The sequence below is a fragment of the Macaca thibetana genome, chromosome 11 (genome assembly GCF_024542745.1).
Source record: "Macaca thibetana thibetana isolate TM-01 chromosome 11, ASM2454274v1, whole genome shotgun sequence".
NCBI classification, from domain to species: Eukaryota; Metazoa; Chordata; class Mammalia; order Primates; family Cercopithecidae; genus Macaca; species Macaca thibetana.
The window spans coordinates 101,353,362-101,374,545 of record NC_065588.1 but is presented as its reverse complement, the minus strand read 5'-3'; the positions used below and the strand labels follow the sequence as shown (position 1 = coordinate 101,374,545).

Here is a 21,184-nt window from a genome sequence, read left to right as displayed (position 1 = left end):
ATATCACAAACAAAAATCTGTCACCAGCATGGGGCCAGCAGCAGAGTCCTGTGTCATTTCACTCAAAAGCTTTATCCAAGTTAACATGTGATTTTAGCTGTGTACTCAAGAAAGAATGTGCAATAAATTAATTGTTGAAGCTGGGTGATGGGAATGTAGGGGCTCTTTCTACTATTTTCTCTACTTTGTGTATATTTGAAAATTTACACAATAAGAGACAAACAAAAAATAAGGATGTAAATATCAGAAGAAACAAAGAATTAAGTGTTCCCTTGGAGAGCAAGACTGAAATACAGGAAGGAATTGGGAAGAATTATCTTTCCCTTTAAGCGTTAGCACTTTTTGATGTTTTATACATATGCATATATTATTTTCATAAAAATAAAAATAAAGGGGAAAAAAGGAAGCAAATCAAGAAAAACTCAGCCTCTCCCAAAATCACCATGGACATACAATGTTTTTAATGTTATCAAACGATATCCACTGCAACAAAATCTGAGACTTCACTTCATTTAGACAAAAAATATTTAACACAGATGATAAAAACTATGTATGTACGCATTTGTATCCATAAAGTATAATCCGTCCACATCTTAAATTGACTTTAAGTGTAAAATATTTTTTACAAAAAACCTCTAGAAAACAAATCTCCTGGAGATTGCCTGACCCTTAACTATCAAGTACATTTAATAACTCAAATGGTATTATACATTTAGAGTTAGTATAATATTTGAAAATAAATAATATCTAAATATTTTCATTATACTTGTTTATAAAACCTACTTGGTAAGTGATTGAGCTTTCTGTTGTAGAAAAGTATCCCTGTGTATTTTAATGGCTTGAAGACTTTTTCTGTCTAGAAGTTTGGCAGCTGCTGGTATTTTCTGGATCAGAAAACTATCAGGAAACCAAATAATATTAGCAGTTAGAGTGATGGCTGGTACCTGAAATAGAAAAGGGAAAAGGGGAAAAATCATTAAATGCAGGCTAAACAATAAGCTTTTTAAAAGTTCTATAATACACATGGAAGACAATTCATTTCAAGAAAAAATAACCACAAAAATACTTATTAATATGAGACAAATATCTTTCACTGTGGCAGAGTTAAGGCATTTCTACATCTGGTGTTGAGCATGACAGTTTTATTCCCCTATGTATTAAATAACACACACACAAAACACCCTCTCATGGATTGTCAGATAAAAAAATGCAACAAGTAAATAGAAACTTGAATCTTCATGTCCTTTAGTTTCATTTTATATAAGTTTTTAAAAAATTGGCTGGGTTATCATAGTCACTATCACTCGATGTTACACATAAACTAATCTTTCAGTTTTGAAATCAGGTGCCACATTATGAAAATAACAAAGACACAGAAAGAAATATATTTTAAATTTCTTCATCTTCAGTAATGAAAATCAGTGGCAAAGAAAACGAAAAGAAAAAAGTAGTATTAGTACCACTAAAAGAAAGTTAATGTACAGAACAAACCTGAACACCATCTACCAATACGTAGTAATATGATGTAGAAATATGATGTATTTTCATTCACTAAGTTACTTATTTCTGGAATACTTGAATTTTACAAGTGAATATTTTTAAATTATTTTTGTAAACAGGAATAAAATGCATTTTAAAATACTTAGTTTTATCTGCAATCTTTTTAATCTACTCAAATTGAAAAATAAGTTTCAAGTTCTTACCTTCTTACAAATGTCCAATAAAGACTTATAAAACTTTTTATCAATAGTTCGAAAAATCTGAAAGTGCAATACAAAGAGTCCACAAATTCCAACATATTTGTCTCTCTGGTCAATTTCAGAGGGTTCTCCTTACAAATCAATAACATAAGAGAAAGCAGAACAATTACACTTCAATTATGCTTTAAGGAAATGCAAATTTTATAAACAAAAACCAAAAAATGAGATTTACATTACCAAGCTTGGCTTCTACATTTGCAAAAATTGACCGAATACTATGTGCAAATTCCTCAGCAAAAGTGCTATTTTTTGACACAGATACTCCTCCATTGAGAGAATCAAATTGCTGTTCTATACAGGCCTAGATAGGAAACATTTAAAGAGAAATTCAGACTCTCAATAATTAATGATTAAACATTTAAATATCATACACTAAATGTAGTGTATGATAAATTTCTATATTCATCATTTAAATTTTACTAAAACTAAAGCTCAGGTTCTTAATGAAATCTAATATTTAGATCTTTGTGAATGAAAAATTTGTATGTATTTATATTTTTGGGTACTAGTTATGTGAAAGTAATAAAACTGAATCCAAATCTATAATCCTGTATAAAGAAATACACACGATGTTCAGAGATGTATAGAAGATAGAGCATATTTTTTATTTTACTTTGCACTTTTATGAGTAGAATTTATGTTTACTGTTTACAATTACTTTCCTAGAACTTTATTATAGCATGTATAGAAATGTCTCCTAGAAAAAGAATCAGTAACAAAAAAATTATCTTCTTAACCTAATGAACTAACATTTAAATTGAGGCCGGGCGCGGTGGCTCAAGCCTGTAATCCCAGCACTTTGGGAGGCCGAGACGGGCAGATCACGAGGTCAGCAGATCGAGACCATCCTGGCTAACACGGTGAAACCCCATCCCTACTAAAAAATACAAAAAAAAAAAACCTAGCCGGGCGAGGTGGCAGGTGCCTGTAGTCCCAGCTACTCGGGAGGCTGAGGCAGGAGAATGGCGTAAACCTAGGAGGCGGAGCTTGCAGTGAGCCGAGATCGCGCCACTGCACTCCAGCCTGGGCGACAGAGCAAGACTCCGTCCCAAAAAATAAAATAAAATAAAAAAATAACATTTAAATTGATATACAGTTGACTCTTCAACAACATAAAATTAGGGCCACTGACCCTCGTGCAGTAAAAAATCTTCATATAACTTTTGCCTACCCAAAAACTTAACTAGTAATAGCATACTGTTGACCAAAAGCCTTATGGATAACATAAGTCAATTAACACATAAATAGATTAGTATCTGCATATATTTTATGCATTCATGACATACCTAACTTTTCCTCAGGTTTTTTAAATATTTCTAGACTAAGCCATTTGTGTTCAAGTTTTTTTCAAAATGTTGCTAATGTTCAAAAAATTTTCTAATACATTTCTTGAAAAACAATCTGTATGACCCGTGCGCACTTCAAACCCATGTTGTTCAAAGGGTCGGGTCAACTGTAAACAAGAGTTGAGATTAATCGGTTAAAAACTGTGATCATGTAAAACACAAACTAAAGGTAACCTTGAAATGTACTATAAATGGAATATAATGCAATTTCTGGTGGAACCTGCTCAAAGCAGCACTGTCCAACAGAACTTTCTGTGATGATGGAAACATTCTACATCTGTGCTGTCTGATATGATAACTAGCCGTGAACTATATGTGGCTACTAAGTACTTGAAATGTGGCTAGCGTGAGCAAGAAAGTGAATTTTGTATTTCATTTTAATGTATTTACATTTAAATAGCCACATGTAGTTAGAAGCTACCATACTGGACTGTGCAAACCCAAATTATATTCCCTGGGCCTAGGAAGAATTAAACAGACTTGTTAAGGGTTGTCTTAAAAACCTAAACCTGATGGGGCATGGCGGCTCACACCTGTAATCCCAGCACTTTGGGAGGCTGAGGTGGGCGAATCACAAGGTCAGGAGTTCGAGACCAGCCTGGCAACCATGGTGAAACCTCGTCTCTACTAAAAATACAAAAATTAGCTGGGTGCAGTGGCAGGCACCTGTAATCCCAGCTACTCGGGAGACTGAGGCAGTAGGAGAATCATTAGAACCCGGGAGGTGGAGGTTGCAGTGAGCAAAGATCGCACCACTGCACTCCAGCCTGGGTGACAGGGCGAGACTCAAAAACAAAAACAAAAACAAAAACCCCTAAACCTAGAGGTTAACAGCAAACACAATATAGGCACACCTCACAGAAACCATAGGCTCAGTTCCCAACCAGCACAATAACGTGAGTGACACAAATTTCTGAGGTGGGTGGATCACCTGAGGTCGGGAGTTTGAGACCAGCCTGACCAACATGGAGAAACCCCATCTCTACTAAAACTACAAAACTAACTGGGCATGGTGGCACAGGCCTGTAATCCCAGCTACTCGGGGGGCTGAGGCAGAATTGCTTGAACCCGGGAGGCAGAGGTTGTGGTGAGCTGAGATTGCACTACTGCACTCCGGCCTGGGCAACAAGGGTGAAACTCCGTCTCAAAAAAAAAAAAAGTTATATTTACACTATACTATAGTCTATTAAGTATGCAATAGCATTATGTCTAAGTATATTCATTTAAAAATACTTTATTGCTAAAAATGCTAACATCTGAGCCTTCAGTGAGCTATCATCTTTTTGCTGGCTGAGGGTCTTGCCTCAATGTTGATATGCTGTCATCAGGCTTCGTTGTTTCACTTAACAGAGAATAGGCAGAGTAGAGTAATATAATTTTTAAGGGTCCTAAGATTTTCAGAATGGCAAATGGGCATTGGCTTTCCCTCTATGAAAGATGTAGATGGCATCTTCCAATAGAAGGCTGTTACATCTACACTGAAAAATCCGTTGCTGAGTGTGGCCACTTCTATCAGTGATTTCAGCTAGACCTTCTGGATAACTTACTGGCTTCTACATGAGCACTTGCTGCTTCTGCACTTTCATGTTATGGAGACAGCTTCTTTCCTCAAACCTCATAAACCGACCTGTGCTAGCTTCAAATTTTTCTTCTGCAGCTTCCTCACCTCTCTCAGCCTTCAGAGAATTAAAGAGAGTTAGGGCCTTGCTCTGGATTAGGCTTTGGCTTAAACTAATGTTGTGGCTGGCTTGATTTTCAATTCAGTGCAACAAAACTGCTCATTCTCCGTATGAGCAGTAATGCTGTTTCGCTTTCTTATCATCTCTGTGTTTGCAGCACTTTTGATTTCCTTCAAAACTTTTCCTTTGCATTCACACGTTGGCTAACTATTCTCAGCAAGAGGCCTAACTTTCGGCCTATCTCTGCTTTTTTTGTCCCCGCCCCGCCCGCAAGACAGAGTCTCCCTCTTGATGCCCAGGCTGGAGTACAACGGCATGATCTTGGCTCACTGCAACCTCTGACTCCCAGGTTCAAGCGATTCTCCTGCCTCAGCTTCCCGAGTAGCTGGCATTACAAGCGCCTGCCATCACACCTTACTAATTTTTGTATTTTTAGTAGAGAGAGGGTTTCAACATCTTGGCCAGGCTGGTCTCAAACTCCTGACCTCACGTGATCTGCCGGCTCAGGCTCCCAAAGTGCTGGGATTACAGGCGTGAGCCACCGCGCCCGGCCCTATCTCTGCTTTTGATATGACTTCCTTGCTAAGCTTAATCATGTCTAGCTTTTGATTAAGAGACATGAAACTCTTCATTTGAACACTGAGAGGCCACTGTAGGGCTATTAATTGGCTTAATTTCAATATGGTTGTGTCTCAGAGAATAAAAAGGCTTGAAGAGAGGGAGAAAGACGGGTCAACAGCCAGCCAGTTGATAAAGCAGTCAGAACACACACAACATTTATTGATTAAGTTCATCATCTTACAGGGCACTATTTGTAGCACCCCAGAACATTACAATAGTAACATCAGAAACCACTGATCACCATAACAGCTACGATAATAATGAAAAACTTTAAAATATTGCAAGAATTACCAAAATGTGACAGAGACAAAGTGAACACAATACTGTTGGAAAAATGATGATCAAAGACTTGCTTCATGCAGGGTTGCCACAAACCTTTAATTTATAGAAAATGCAATTATCTGGGAAATGCAATAAAGCAAAATGCAATAAAACAAGATATGCCTATACCTAACTACTCAGATTAGATGTTAATCCTCAAATATTGGTATCCATTTACATAATTTTTCTAAAACTCTTACTCTAGATACAACTAATACACTATTAATTTTGTTGGCTACTAGATACAGAAATATTTTAGTACTCTAACAATAATTTTAAGCCAAAGTACTTTTTAAAGAAAAATATATTTAACAGCTCATTATAAAAGTGGCCTACTGTAATTCTGAGCTTTGTCGTCTAATATGAGCCCAATTGTTACATTCTGATACAGACCTACTTACCTGGAATATCATTCCATCCAGTAATTGCCCTTCTAGCTTCAGCAAGAACTTTTCAAATGGCTTTAGTTTTTCTTCCTGAATTCCAAATTTTGAAGGATTGTGATGGACGGATTTCAGTAACCTTGTGGAAATTAAGAGAAACATCTTAAATCCACCGAATAAATTCTTAAATTAAAAATTAAAAATGTTCCTGAAGTCAAAATTTTATCTTTGTATTTCTTGTTTGGCTCTACATATTTGAAAATTTGCTGGCCGGGCGCGGTGGCTCAAGCCTGTAATCCCAGCACTTTGGGAGGCCGAGACGGGCGGATCACGAGGTCAGGAGATCAAGACCATCCTGGCTAACACTGGCTCTCTACTAAAAAATACAAAAAACTAGCCGGGCGAGGTGGTGGGCGCCTGTAGTCCCAGCTACTCGGGAGGCTGAGGCAGGAGAATGGCGTAAACCCGGGAGGCGGAGCTTGCAGTGAGGTGAGATCCGGCCACTGCACTCCAGCCTGGGCGACAGAGCGAGACTCCGTCTCAAAAAAAAAAAAAAGAAAATTTGTTTTTCAATAATCCTAATAGATTTTCTTACGCTTTTTAATATCATCTTAAATTAAAATGCCTCATACTCTGTACATACCAGACATTTAATAAGTACTTATAACATGAATAAAATAAACCATGGTCTAAAAAAATTCAGGGTATATAAAATAAAACCAAGCTCAGGAAAGAAAAACTGTCGGGTTGGGCATGGTGGCTCACGCCTGTAATCCCAGCACTTTGGGAGGCCAAGGCAGGCAGATCACGAGATCAAGAGATGGAGACCATCCTGGCCAACATGGTGAAACACCGTCTCTACTAAAAATACAAAAATTAGCTGGGCATGGTGGTGCACACCTGTAGTCCCAGCTACTTGGGAGGCTGAGGTAGGAGAATCACTTGAACCCGGGAAGCAGAGGTTGCAATGAGGCAGTATCACGCCACTGCACTCCAGCCTGGTGACATAGTGAGACTCCGTCTCAAAAAAGAAAAAGAAAGAAAAACTGTCACCTGAATAGAGAACCCAAGCAAAAAAATAAATCTGAGTCCTAAGCTAGGCAAATTAACTTTCTACTACTATAAGAATTAGGATGCTTTATACAGATGTACACTTGTCCCAACAAACTCACATGAAATTAAAGAATGGTTACTGTATTCATAAAAATATTTGATATGAGCTTCTTCTAAATATCAATCCCCAGCTCTTTTAGAAAATCTGTATTATTTATATTTGTTTACTTTTTACTAACACAAATACATTAACCAAAGTAAGAGAACATTTTAAAATATTTTAATTGGTGTACCTTTTGTACATAGTCCAGTGGTCTTTCAGTGTGATATGATTATCAATAATTTCATCCAGGGTGAGCAAAACTGTTAGCAGTTCTCCCAAGTGCTCATACATAGTCTGTCAAAAAACCTTTAATGATTATCATTTAGTCACTAGTTAGAAGTTAAGCCTCATGTAGACGTTTAAAGTAAAATCATTTGGGCTAATTACTGAATTAGTAAAAGCAGTGGGTAAATCAGTTTATTCAGCTACAGGTTGGATCCTCAGAAACGACTATTAGTCTTTTAGTCTTAAACAGAGAACACTTTTCTCTTTTTAAGATGAACAAAATTTCATCCTTAATTGCAATACTGCAGATTCATTTCATTGTCCAAAGAGATCATTTAGGGAATCTGCATTAAGGCACTACTGGGAAAAACAAAGTTACACTGATAATGGTTAATAACGACTCATCAACTTCACAGATGAAAGAGAACAAATGCAAACACACACACACACACACACACACGTACACCCCTTTAAGAGAGTTGCTATGAGTGTCATACTCTCCAACCATACAAACTCCAAAGTAAAATATAGTAAAAATTACAGTTTTACAAGTCAAGTTAAATGTCTTTTACCTGAAAATGAACTCCAGTTGTCTCTATAATTTTGGGTGCAATCCTATAATAAAATAACAACCAAGTTAAAAAAAAAACAACTTTCCTTTTTGTCACAGTTTATTCTTATTTCAAATACTCACAGGAGCAGATGATCTTGGAATTTTAATATTTATCTTTATTAACGCTCTAGTCATTTAAAATTTAAGAGCGTCAAGTCCACTTTCCCAAGAAGAGAACTACCTTGTGCATACTATTAGGGTGGTGCAAAAGTAACTGTGATTAAAAAACAGCAATAATTTTTGCACCACCCTAACAGTATTCTTGCCTATATCCCACTCATGGGTAGGGCTATGATGATAGGTGACCTATGAATAACCTTACCCATTTAAACCCAAATGATGTATCTTGGGATGGAGGTAGAGAAATATTAAAAGTGGTATTCATATCTTTCTAAACTATTAGAATTTCTCAATTACCAACTATAATTTTTGTTATTCTATCCAAACTGGCCTTTAGGAATCAGTCCTCTCTTCAGTTGGGTTTGTTTGAGTCCTCATCCCTACTGAAAAACAGTGTATACTACTAGAATTATACCAAAGTCAAAAGTCAAAGAAAAATTCACTTCTACCTCTTACTCATTTTGCTCAACAAGTTTTAAACAGTACTTATAATATTAAAGCACATACAGATATTCCACAAGATAGAATGCATATTTTAAATTTAAACACAAAATTCAAATAAATTTCATCCTTCTAGGGCAGGGGTAGGATGAGGAGGAGTCTTCCTAGAACTATCCATCAGGTACTGCAAGGGGTGGGGGAGCTATACTCTCATTCTCTCCTGCCATGAGAGCTTCAGTGAAAAGACAGAACATAAATACCTAACTGAGGTGGAAAATGGGAGAATAAGAAACAGTTAACACTCCAGTATAAAGAGTTACTATGCAGCATGGTATAGTAAGAAAAATGAATGTGCTGGTGACCAAAAGAACAGTGCCAAAATTGCTAGGGACTCTTGCTGTCTCTTCCAGGTCTCAGTTATCTCTTCTCATCATTAATAATCCCTAGACATAGGGCTAAACAAAGTTACTGTATTAATTAAATTGTAAGTATGGAAAAAATTTTAAGTATAAAGAACCAATCAAATGTGAGATATTATTTTGCAGTAAAGCTACAAGGGCTCTATGAAAATGTGATCATTTTTCTTGATTTAGGGTAATGGTCCAATAGCAGCCAGGCGGTACCACCTCCTCAGTGGCATTAGCACCAATTCCATGAGGCTTCTTCTCCAAGCTCCCAGATTCTGGTAACCTCAATCTTTTCCCTTCTGTTTTCTGGATGGAGAGGTGGCATCTGTTTCCTCTGGATGACTTCACTGTTCTCTTTGTCCTTTCAGCCCTCCGACTCCCGTGTAACCAATTCTCCATATTAAATCCCCTCTTTTTAAATTTAAATAAATTTTACTGTGTATATTTAAGGTATATTTTACTGGGTATATTTAAAATCATTAGAACTACTCACAAAATTTCTTCAATGTAGATTCCCTAGCTCCAACCCTCAAGATTCTGTAGTCTAAGAAAAGTCCCAAGTGACTCCATTAGAGTCAGGCAACCATTCGTGTAAAGAGGAAAGGAATAAAGAGACAGAACACAGAACATGTACTAATTCCATGTTAGCCTTCCTCTATATGGTCAAATTTCTTTAAGATTGTTCTGCAGACACTGTCATTCAGACAGATAATGGGTTCATTCACCATGGTGGAAATTGCGTCTTACTAACCTATGCATTATACACATCAAGTACTGTTTGAAATACCATAAGTGTTCAAAGAATGCTGAATGAAAGAAAAACTACTTCAAGTCATTAATTTTAGAAAGAACATTTTCTGCATCTCTATTATAAAAGCAAAAATATTTCTAAAATCCATTACTTGTTACTGATATAGAGGGCAGCCAACTGGTGGACTACGTTCATCACCACTTCATAGCACCTCGTAACAAAACAAGACAGTTCCTGAAATGACAAGGTGGGTATATATTACAAAGTTGTTTTTTAAATCTCACCATTTTTTACTGAAATTTATGGTAACAACTCTAATAAAAACAAAACAGTTTTCCAATAAAGCCTCCAGTTAACCAAAACCCAGACGAGTTCAAGCATCCCTCAAGCAATCAACACTTAACTCACCTCCTGCATTCCAAGGTCATTCCTATCTCTTTATTCCCGCTGCATTTCATTCATACTACTATCTCAAGTCTAATATTGTAGTTACTCATATAACTCCTAAATGATAGGTGCTGTCTCATTCCTTCTTTGAATATCCACTGCCTAGCACAGTGACTAACACTCAACTGCTTCTCAATAAATTTCTATCCTATTACATGAATAAACATCTGAGTGAATGAAGGAGCTCAAAAGCCACCAGTATAGAAAGTACAACGATGGCAGGAAGGGGTTTCCAGAAGTCACTGTAAAATAACTTCAAACATTGATCACCTGTAATCGTATGTATAAGCAGGCTTGGCACACAGCAAGTGAAATGTCATATCACTTATCCTAGGGATACGTTTGTCATTAAATAATTAGTTCATATCTAACATACCCTAGACTTTCGAAAATCCATTTCAGAAGCTCTCGACTTTTAAACCTACAGAAACAGTGTGTATCTGAAGTATTTAAAACCTAATTAAAACTATGCTGATCTAAATTTTAAGCTCTATGAGAACAGGAATTTCTGTTGGTGTTGTGCACTGCTATATCACCCGCACCAGCAACAGTTTCTAGCATATACTAGGCTCACAAAACATATTTGTTGAATATTTAAAAATGGAATTTTTATGCAGCTGTGAGATCTAAAAATGATGTAAAGCATTTTTAAAAATTCAAATAAATAATGCATTTTATTCTTAGTTAGTTTTACATGTCCTATTAAACTTCTAAAACTTTAATAAAAGCAAAGAACAGAAAATGCAGGACAAATAGGAAGAACAAAGTAAAAAGGCAGAAACAAGTCCAGATATATATACAGACTATATACGACAGACCTACAAATAGAATAAATTAAGCAATTAAAAAACAGGTATTGTCAGACTGCATTAAAAAAGCAAAATTCAGATATATGTAGTTTCAAATAAACCCAACTAAATTAACATGACACTGAAGGGCTGCCAGAATGGAAAAAGATAAATCAAGAAAACGTTAACTAAAACAGAGCCAGGGCAGCATTATTATTATACTATCAGACAAAATAGACTTGATTACCATCAGTATAGTAAATTGCTATGTATGTAAAATACATAATCATATACACGTAATCATGAACATAGCTAAGGAAGGTCACAAATGATGATAATAGATTCAATTTACCAGGAATGATTAACAATTCTAAACTTGTACACACTGAATAAAATATCCTAAAAATGAAAAATGCAAAGTTTCCACATTTTCTGGGACCTTACCAACTATATCTTTTAGACACCTTGTTAGAAAAGAAGCCAGCAGCAGCTAGGCAGTACCACCTCCTCAGAGGCATGGGCATCAGTTTTATGGGGCTTCTTCTCCAAGCTCCCAGATCCTGGCAATCCCAATCTTTTTCCTTTTTGTTCCCTGGATGTAAAGGAGGTATCCATTTCCTTTGGACTACCTCACTATTTTCTTTGTCCTCCAGCTCCTGGGTAACCAATTCTCTATATTGAATCCCCTCTTTTCTTATTTAAATAAATTTTATTGTGTATATTTAAGGTATACAACATGTTATGGGATGCATACCGATAATAAAAAGGTTACTATAGTGAAGTGCATGAACAAATCCATCATCTCACATAGCTAACCCATTTTTTTTGTGGTAAAAGCAGCTAAAATCTACTCAGCATGAATGTCATATATGGTACTTTTATTACCTGTAATCCTCATGTTGTACATTAGATCTCTAGACTTATTCATCTTACATATCTGCTACTTTGTATCCTCCAAACTATATCTTTTGAAATACTTTGCATGGAGTTTTCTAGACAGGACCCTGAATAACACATATCATAATATGAACAAAACCCTCTCAATTAGATCAATTAGATCAAAAAAAGTAGTAAAGATATAAAAGATTTGAACAGTATGTTAGCATGCCTAATTTGATGAAATATATCAAATCTTGTACTCAACAACCAGAAGGCAGGTAGGACTATGAGTATTTTTTCTTTAGCTTCAATTTTTGCTTTTTCACATTGTACATGCATTATTTTTATCATAAAGAGAGGAGGAAATAGAAGCTATTTTATTATTTTGATAAGAGTAAACCAAAGGACCTACAATCATTAAAACCTGGCAGCGATGAAAAGCTACCTAAACTGAAACAAGCTGTGAGAAGCATCCAGGGCTACCGCTCTAAACAACTTCATCATTGCTCATGTAACAGCTTAATTCTCTCCTCTCCATTAACAACTTTTCCGGATACAATTTGTCTTTTCCAGTGGGTACAAAGTTTAAATTATTTTAAAAGGCATGGTGGCAAGTTGTCCATAAACGAATATATACAAAGAAACTTATTTTGATAGCTTTTTCCTCTAAACATATTTGGAAATCTTTTAGGAGTTATGATCTCCTAAACTATAATCCAATGCTAATTAAGTGTCTTATCCTCAGAGTACACATTTTTAGTATTTGAAGGTTTCAGAACTTTTTACATGTTGTGTAATTTACTCAAACTTTTCAAAGTAAAAGCTCAGTAGAAAATAAAAATCAGTTACCTGTAAGAATGAAATAAATCTCCCCATTTGAATTTGGCAATCACCTTCCACCATGCTGGCATTTGTAGCTGTAAAAGGCAACATGGGTAAGTATATTTCATTTTTTAAATTTAAACTCAATCGATACCAAAAAAGGGGGAAAAGCGTTTTTTTTTTTTCATCAGAACATCTTTTACTAACAGAAAAATGAGACAATCATTAATCAAATAATTAGAAGTATCTGCTTCACTATTTAATGAATTCAAGGAAAATTCTCATCTAGCTATAATACTTCATAAAGTACAAAGATACCACAAATTTGATGCTGCTTCATCAGATTTTTTACCTGTTTACCAAAATACCAACAAAAAATATGACACTATTTTCTCACATTATATAATCATAGTAGTCCTAAAATTGTGTGTTAACTTTTTGTTCATTTCAATATCAAAAAGGCATCACATTATAATTTTGAATTTTAAACTTACCTCCTTCTCCATAAAACAAGAGACCATTGTAAAATTTAGTTTCAGCCTGTTTTTAAGAAAAAATTAAAACAATTTTAAAGGTTGTTTTGTTTCCAAATTCCTATGTTCTCTTAGATCTGTATATTTAGTAATAAACAGAGGGCTACATCGTTTAAATTCAAATTCATTTAAATTCAATTTAAATTCAAATTCATTTAAATTCAAATTCATTTAAATTCAAAACCTGCTTATAAAGCAATTCAATTTATCTTTAGAGTAACAAAAATATTACTGATATTCAAAGCAATATCCTGATTCCTTTAGCCTTTACTTCATCTTACCTGACCACCCTCACTGTCCCACATTCTCCCATGAGTTCATGGGAAATAAAGAGCAACCACATGGTATCAAAAAGCAAGAGAATAAAATACGAAGTCTGACAACTTCTACCAGACTTTTAATGGTCCTTGGGTAAGGAAACACAAAACTAAATGCGTCTTAAGAAAAAAAAAAAAAATCCGTTTTCTCTAGATAGCCAGTATATATGGCAGGTAACACAAACTTTGGAGGTTTGTAAACCTAGATTCAAACTGTTGACTACCAGTAAGATGTTATGCAAGTAACCCTCTCTTTAAGCTTCAGTTTCCTCATCAATGTCTCACCTACCTCCTGGGGTTACTATAAGGGTTATAGTGTTAGCCTGGCGTTTTGTACATACTAAGTACTCAATGAATAGTAGTCAGTATTACTATTATGTTAAATAAATAATTCATTCAACATTCAATATTTATTGCACACTGTACATATATAAACACATACTTGCTTCTAAATGATGTGTTTTTAAAGTTTTAAGACAATAATTCAAACAATTACCTCATATTTTAATTTCTTGATTTCACAACAAAGTGCAGCATAAACAGTGATGACTTTGTTTAAGACCTAGTTTCATGAGTAAAAACAAAATAAAAAGTAAATTGTAACAGATAGCTAAAACATTTTTTAAATAATTTTTTAGATTTAGGATTCTGTACCTTGTTTTCAGTCTTTATGAGTTCCAAAAGAGAAGACTGTTCATAAGGCAAAAGCTACAGAAACAAAGGAAAAGAACATTTCTTTTTAATTTGAAAAATAACCGAAATTTTAAATACACAAATTGAGACTAGCTTTATTCGAATGAAATTGTGTTAGATCCTGTACTCAACATTAGCACCATACCAACTACTTCATCCAAAACAATCTCATTAGACAACACATAAGAAATGGCCCACCATGACACAATCATGCTGCGACAACTCTAGTTGTCCTATGGAGCACAAGGTGGCTGCTTATGAGTGTAGTACAAGAAAATGCAAGGTAATAAGGTTAACAGTAACATCATTAAACTCTATTAGTTATGATCATGGGGAAAAACCTCTCATCATTTTTGAATTGTCTATGCAGCCACAAATTTAATAAGATACTGTAACTAAAGAGTCAAAATAAATTAAGAATGAAACAAGACAGAAAAAATGTATTTTCTTGTATAAATCCACGCTCAGAAACACTGAAAATATTGTGTGGAGTTCACTCCTAAAGCCCATTCAATTTCCACCTCTTCCTGATCATCGACTATATGCGATCTCTTTATTAAGTGAAATCTTAGATCTCCCTTCTGGTTACATACTAACAATTAACTATTTATGCAAGTAAGTTATTACATACCTTTTCTCATTAGGTTGTAATTTTTGTTTACAGATATTTTATCAGAGTTTGTGGCTTTTCCCAAAATACTAAGAACCTTGTATAGTAAAAACAATAAAACAACTGCCCAATAATAGAACTTAAACAGAGGTTCCAAAGAAAGCAACTAGGGAGATGGAGTCTGTCAGATAATTGTAAAGATTAGAATGCTTCTATAGGAGAAAGAAAAAAACTAAGAGATGATTTCACCCTTTTATAAAATCTGAGAGTTGAGACAAAAAACAGATTTTATAATCCTATCTAGAAGAGGCCCTTAAAGCCCAAGAGCAAGTCTTTAAAAAATCAACAAGTATTACTTAATGGCGAGAAAGCCCAACAGCATCTCTTTAAAAAATCAACAAGTGTTACTTAATGGCAAGTGACAGAGGTATGAAACTTATTACCCTCAGAGATAGTACAGGTAGAGAATGAGTTTCCTCATAGAGTTCCTATAACTTACACATACAAGGATTCTCACAGAAGTGTTGAAGAACAAAAAGAGACAATTACAAATTTGAGGGAAAGATTTTTAAAGTAAGACTAGGTCTATCCAGCCTGCAGGAAAGAAGTCAAAGGAAAGTAATTTCAGTTTACAAATACATAAAGTATTTGTGAGGCAGTTTAGGGTACTGGATAAGGGCACAGGCTCTGGAGCCAAGCTGCCTGATATTCATCATTTAACTAAATGTGTCACTTACTCAACTAAGTTACTTAAGTTTTCTATGCCTGAGTTTTCTCATTTACAAATGGAGATGACATTGTATCTACGTTATAGGACTGTTGTGGGAATTAAAAGTCAATGCTTGTCCTATAATGCAATACTAAAAAGATAACCCAATTTAAAAATGGGCAAAGGATGTGAACACACATTTCTCCAAAGAAAACAGACACATGGCCATAAGCACATGAAAAGATGTTCAACATTATTAGCCATCAGAAATGCAAATCAAAACCACAATGAGCTATCACATTCACAAGGAAGAATATAATCAAGACAATAAAAGCTGGCAAGGATATAGAAAAATTGGAACCTTCATGCAGTGCTGGTAGTAATGTAAAATGGTATAGCCATATTGGAAAACATTCTGGCAGCTCCTCAAAAAGTTAAACATAGTTACCACATAATCCAGGATTTCCACTCCCATATATACATATGTATAAAATATACACATAATGTATATATACATTTTATATATAATGCACATATATATGTCTACATAAAACCATGTACCCAAATGCTCATAGCAGCATTATTCATAATAGCCAAATAGTAGAAAACTCCAACGTCTATCAACTGATGAATGGATAAATAAAATGTGGTTATCCATTCCTTACAATGGAATATTATTCAGCAACAGCAAAAAGAGAAAGTACTAAAAACAGGTGACAACATAGATGAGCCTTGAAAACATTAAGTTAAAGAAGCCAGCAACAAAGGAGTACATACTGTATGATTTCATTTATATGAAGTATACAGAGGAGACAAACACATAGAGATAAAAAGCAGATTGGTGGTTGCCTAGGGCAGGTATGCCATGGCATGAACTAGGGGGTTGACTACCAAAGTACACGATTTCTTTTCGGGGGGGGGCAGGGTGAGAATGTTCTAACATTGACTGTTGTGATGGTTGCACAATTCTGTGAATATACTAAAAATAATGGAATTATACAATTTAAATGAGTGAATTGTATGATATATGAATTATATCTCAAGAAAGTTGTTATAAAAAGTCAGTGTGTGACTTAGGACAGTGTCTAATACGTAAGTGCTCAATAAAATGTACATTATTATTCAAGTGGTAACAAACTAAAGATAAAAGAAATATTTCAAAATGGAGTGACATATTTTATACATTAAAAAATTACTCACACATTAACATCTCCAATATAGCATGAGAGAACTTTTCAGAAATGGTGAAAATATTCTGTCTTAATTGGGATATGAGTTACATGTGTTTGGCAAAATTAAGAGTATCGGTGCATTTCACTCTATGTAAAATAGCCTCAATTAAGAAAAACCAAAGGCTGAATATTCTATCCAGCCCTCATCATTATCTTAATAATGAAAATCAAAGGCAAGCTCAAAGACTTGGAGTTTGTGTCATTCTTTGACACCAAAGGCTTTGTGTTTGTGTCATTCTTAAACAAAAAAACACACACACATTTAAAAACCAACTGCACGGCTTAGAGAAAAGGAAATCAACAATTTTCTCCAACTTTCATTTTGTTCTTAGATTTCAAATACTTTTTCCATTTTAAAAAATTATGTTTTCAGGATATACTATGTCCAGAAAATACATACATATATTTAAAAAAATCAAAGCAAACCTTTAATGCTATAGGATCAAGATTGAAATCCCAAACATCTCCAATTGAGTCATCCAGAGCGTCCTCAATTCTTCTCAGTTGAGATGTATACTCCTCAAGAAATTTCCCATAATTCTTAAGTTGGACTTCGGCATGAATTTCTAAGTTTAAATTTTAAAACAGTATGTGATAAGTACAGGTAATGAATTACAGGACATTTACTTCAAATAACCTCGAAAGTCACGCAAAGCATTGTTAATAATTACTCCGGAATGTCTGGACTTCCTGAAAATAAAGTTTCAAAGTTAAACAATAATTCAGCTTTCAATCTTCTCTATACGTGAAATAACTTTAAAAGCAGTAAATGTTACCATATATAAAGATACTACCTTAAAACCCTAACATATTATGAAAAAGTCACCAGCCCATCTACCCCATAATAGAGGGCTTTGAACCAATTTGAAAAGTGCCCTAAACAACTCAATGTCCTGATTCTATCTTTTAGTCACAAAAAACCCTTCTGCAAAAACAAATATTCATGACCTGAAGCAGGTGAAAAAAAAATTCTGACACAGAAGTAACATTTAAAAATGTAGTTTTTAATTCTATATGCACTAATGTTTAATAATACACCTAAATATTTTTAAATGGAGGTTTTAGATCTGCTTGAGCATATTATTTCCATACTGTCTAAAATTTAACCAAGGTATCTGTTAACTTATTTAACTGTCATAATCAAGTTGGAAAAACCAGCAAAGAACACTGCTTAACTGCAGAATACTATGCTGCTCTTCACAGAATTAACACATTCATAGGTAACTTTAAGGAATCACTGGAACAAGCTGGATTTTAAAATATGCCTATTCGTCAAAATGCATGAAAGTATTTCACGTTACACATAAAAATTCATTACTTGTTCCCAAAGGTAACAAATTCAACTCCAACTCAGTTTCTTTTATTGATATAACTTCATTCAACCTTTGTCTTCTAAAAAAGGTAAAAATTTGCTCTCCTCAAATTAGCAATAAGATAAAGTGTGTTCTGACTCACACTGTATTAAAGTATAAAGACCTAACCCCCATTCTCCCTTATTCTTCAACCACGTAAAGTTCTAAATCCGGTGAATCCATTTAGTTCATTAAAGTTTCTGTCTTATTATAGCATTAATCTAGGCAATTTTGCAAAACAATTAGTCTAGATATGATTCACAGAACAAAAATTAATGAAAACCAAGCATAAGGAGGTGTTCTCTTCCCTACAGCTTACATATAAAACTGCCTAGATTTTCAGAACCCTAAATGGTTGTCTTATTCTCAACTACACGGGAAATGACCAGTCAAAGCCGCATTTGACCAGCAAATGAGTTCTTAAAGACAATGCTAGACCGGGCATGGTGGCTCACCCTAACACTTTGGGAGGCCAAGGCGGGTGGGTCGCTTGAGCCCAGGAATTCAAGAACAGCCTGGGAAACATGGCGAAACCTTGTCTCTACCCCAATTAAAAAAGAAAAAATCAGCCAGCTACTAGGGAGGCTGAGGTAGGAAGATCACGTGAGCCCAGCAGGTTGAGGCTGCAGTGAGCCATGACGATGCCACTGCACTGGGCGACAGAGTGAGACCTTCTCTTAAAAAAAAAAAAAAAAAAAAAAAAATGCTAGAAAAACACCACGCCAATAAATCACTCCTTTAATATGTTTAGGGATTCACAAACAGGCAACAGAAAACCTAAAATAACATTAAAAGTTCCTTGCTGATAATAAACGGTTGTAAAATTGGTGAAAGTTAAAGTAACAAAACTTAGTAACTACCTGGTAATTTTTTAAGAGTAAAAGTTCCAAAAACCTACTTAACATGCTCATCTTTGTCAATAGACTGCATTCCTTGTTTTATCTTTGTATCCCTAATATCTAGCACAGTCACTGGTTGTAGAAAGTATCTGTTGAGTGATTCAGATCATTCTACTCCAGGCTGAACCATTTTCAAACCCAATTAACATAACTCTATTCCAATTTTTTTTGAAGATCCCAGTTCGTCACCTTTGTCCATAAAACTTCATATATGATAAGGTACAGTTCAATTTATAACAATAAATACAGAATCCGCTCCACAAAAAAAAAAAAAAAAGATTTTGTCATTACCTGCAAGATTAATTTTTATGCTGCATAGGAGCTAGTATCTTACTGTCACCCAGACTGGAGTGCAATGGCGCGATCTCGGCTCACTGCAACCTCCGCCTCCCGGGTTCAAGTGATTCCGCTGCCTCAGCCTCCCAAGTAGCTGGAATTACAGGCGCCCGCCACCACGCCCGGCTATTGTATTTTTAGTAGAGACGGGAACCCCGTTAGCCAGGATCGTCTTGAACTCCTGACCTCAAGAATGTTTTGTGAAAAACTGCAACCCATCCTGGTGTAGCTCACTCTTCTCTGAGAGACTTGTAAAACCTAATTCATCTAACTTTGCAGGCATTAGTCTCTCTTTGTAAAATCAAGCAAAATTCATCTGTAATCTTTAAAAGCGACGTTCCACCTTTTGGAAAAACTATGAGGAAAAAAAAATCACAAACAGCATGCTCTGGTATCTTAAATCACTTACACAGATTACTATCACCAAAGATAAAAAGCAGATTGCCAACTTGTATTTACTTCAAGCAGAGTTTCACTACAATTAATGTGGCCTCAATATTTTACTGAAAGAAAACAGAATTTATTTCGGGACGGACTTCTAAGTTAAAATCAGACAATTTGATCTTGTGAAACAAAATGTGAAGATTTGCTGTAATTTTTGAAGCCTTTATAGCTGTGATGGAAACTACAGAACATCACTGAAAAATACCACTTAGCATAATATAAAAGGCCTGGAAAAGGATAAAATGATATTCACGTGTTTATTTTCACGGGGTGAAAAGTTCTTTTTTCGCTCTCTTCTACGGTTATAACAACGCAATGGGAAAGACACCTAAACTTGCAAAAGTTGATTTGGGAGGAAAAGAAGAAAAACAGGAAACCGAAACAGGAACCCAGACATCAGCGTCCTCCAGAGCTGAACGCTGAGAATCTGGCGAAATCCCCAAGAGGCCAGAGACAGAAGCAGCCTGGCCGGGGCCACTGGGCCTCCCTGGCGCGCCCCGCCCAAGCCCCGGGGCAGCTGAAGGCGGACGCCGTTTCCCGCGGGGCACCGCAGGCTCCCCAAGAGAGCCCCCGCCTCATACGCCGAGCCCAGAGCGGGCAGCCTGACCCGTGGTTGGGACCCCAACCCCGAAAGTAACGCTGGAGCGCGTTCCTCGCACACCCCAAGGGCTCTGAAGTGTCCCGCACCAGACGGCTGTGCAGCCGTCCCTCTCGCAGAGCGCTGCCCAGGACAGCGGCGGGCCGGAGGAGCGTCCACCCGCAGCCCTCGCCCTGCCGCTCCCTTACTCTGCGAGCCGTCGTCAACGCGGTCAAACTCCCAGTCCGGGGACAGAGTCTCCACCGCCATCACCTCGGCGCCTCCCACAGACACAGCCCCAAAACGCCCGTGGGGCGACGACGGCCTCACCCCAGCTACTGTCACAGCACGTGACTTCCGGCCCCGGCCCCGCCTCCGCTCGCGAGGGCCGGTCGGGCTCGTTGCCCCTGCGACCGCGGGGGCCGCTGGGAAAGCGAGTCCTCCGCCGTGGCCGAAGGCGGCCGCCATGGCGCCGGCAGTGCCCGCGGGCGTACTACGACCGGGATTGGGCTTCGCCACCGTTCACTGTGCTTCTCAAGCCACTTCGGCGCTCTAATTTCGCCCTGCTCTCTCTAGACGATTTTTAATACCTGGGAAACTTACTCCTCAGTCTAACCTAAAAAGGGTAGAATTGATGGGGTGGGGAATTAACAGGAAGGCATGATCCTCGAGGATAACGCTGACCAGGCGCTTCTTCCAACAAGCCTGTTTCCCTCCCTTTCG

The 21,184-nt window shown here is 36.3% G+C and overlaps 1 protein-coding gene across 2 annotated transcripts in view; it reads right to left on the bottom strand.

Annotated features, from left to right (window-relative positions):
- The window catches only part of WASHC4 (WASH complex subunit 4), a 62,572-nt gene extending 41,760 nt beyond the window's left edge, over positions 1-20,812 (bottom strand). The window contains exons 1-13 of one of the 2 annotated variants that reach the window (XM_050748454.1): positions 20,671-20,812; positions 17,280-17,419; positions 14,264-14,317; positions 14,106-14,171; positions 13,254-13,299; positions 12,787-12,854; positions 9,975-10,057; positions 8,064-8,106; positions 7,457-7,560; positions 6,129-6,249; positions 1,938-2,061; positions 1,704-1,831; positions 784-944 (exon numbers count right to left, since the gene is read on the bottom strand). In XM_050748454.1, coding sequence (XP_050604411.1) covers positions 784-944; positions 1,704-1,831; positions 1,938-2,061; positions 6,129-6,249; positions 7,457-7,560; positions 8,064-8,106; positions 9,975-10,057; positions 12,787-12,854; positions 13,254-13,299; positions 14,106-14,171; positions 14,264-14,317; positions 17,280-17,419; positions 20,671-20,731 — 1,199 coding nt within the window. In that variant the 5' untranslated portion in view covers positions 20,732-20,812. Of the gene's footprint in view, positions 1-783; positions 945-1,703; positions 1,832-1,937; positions 2,062-6,128; positions 6,250-7,456; positions 7,573-8,063; positions 8,107-9,974; positions 10,058-12,786; positions 12,855-13,253; positions 13,300-14,105; positions 14,172-14,263; positions 14,318-17,279; positions 17,420-20,670 lie in introns of those variants that run through there. The other variant, XM_050748455.1, reaches the window with a different exon arrangement.
- Positions 20,813-21,184: the final 372 nt, after the last annotated feature.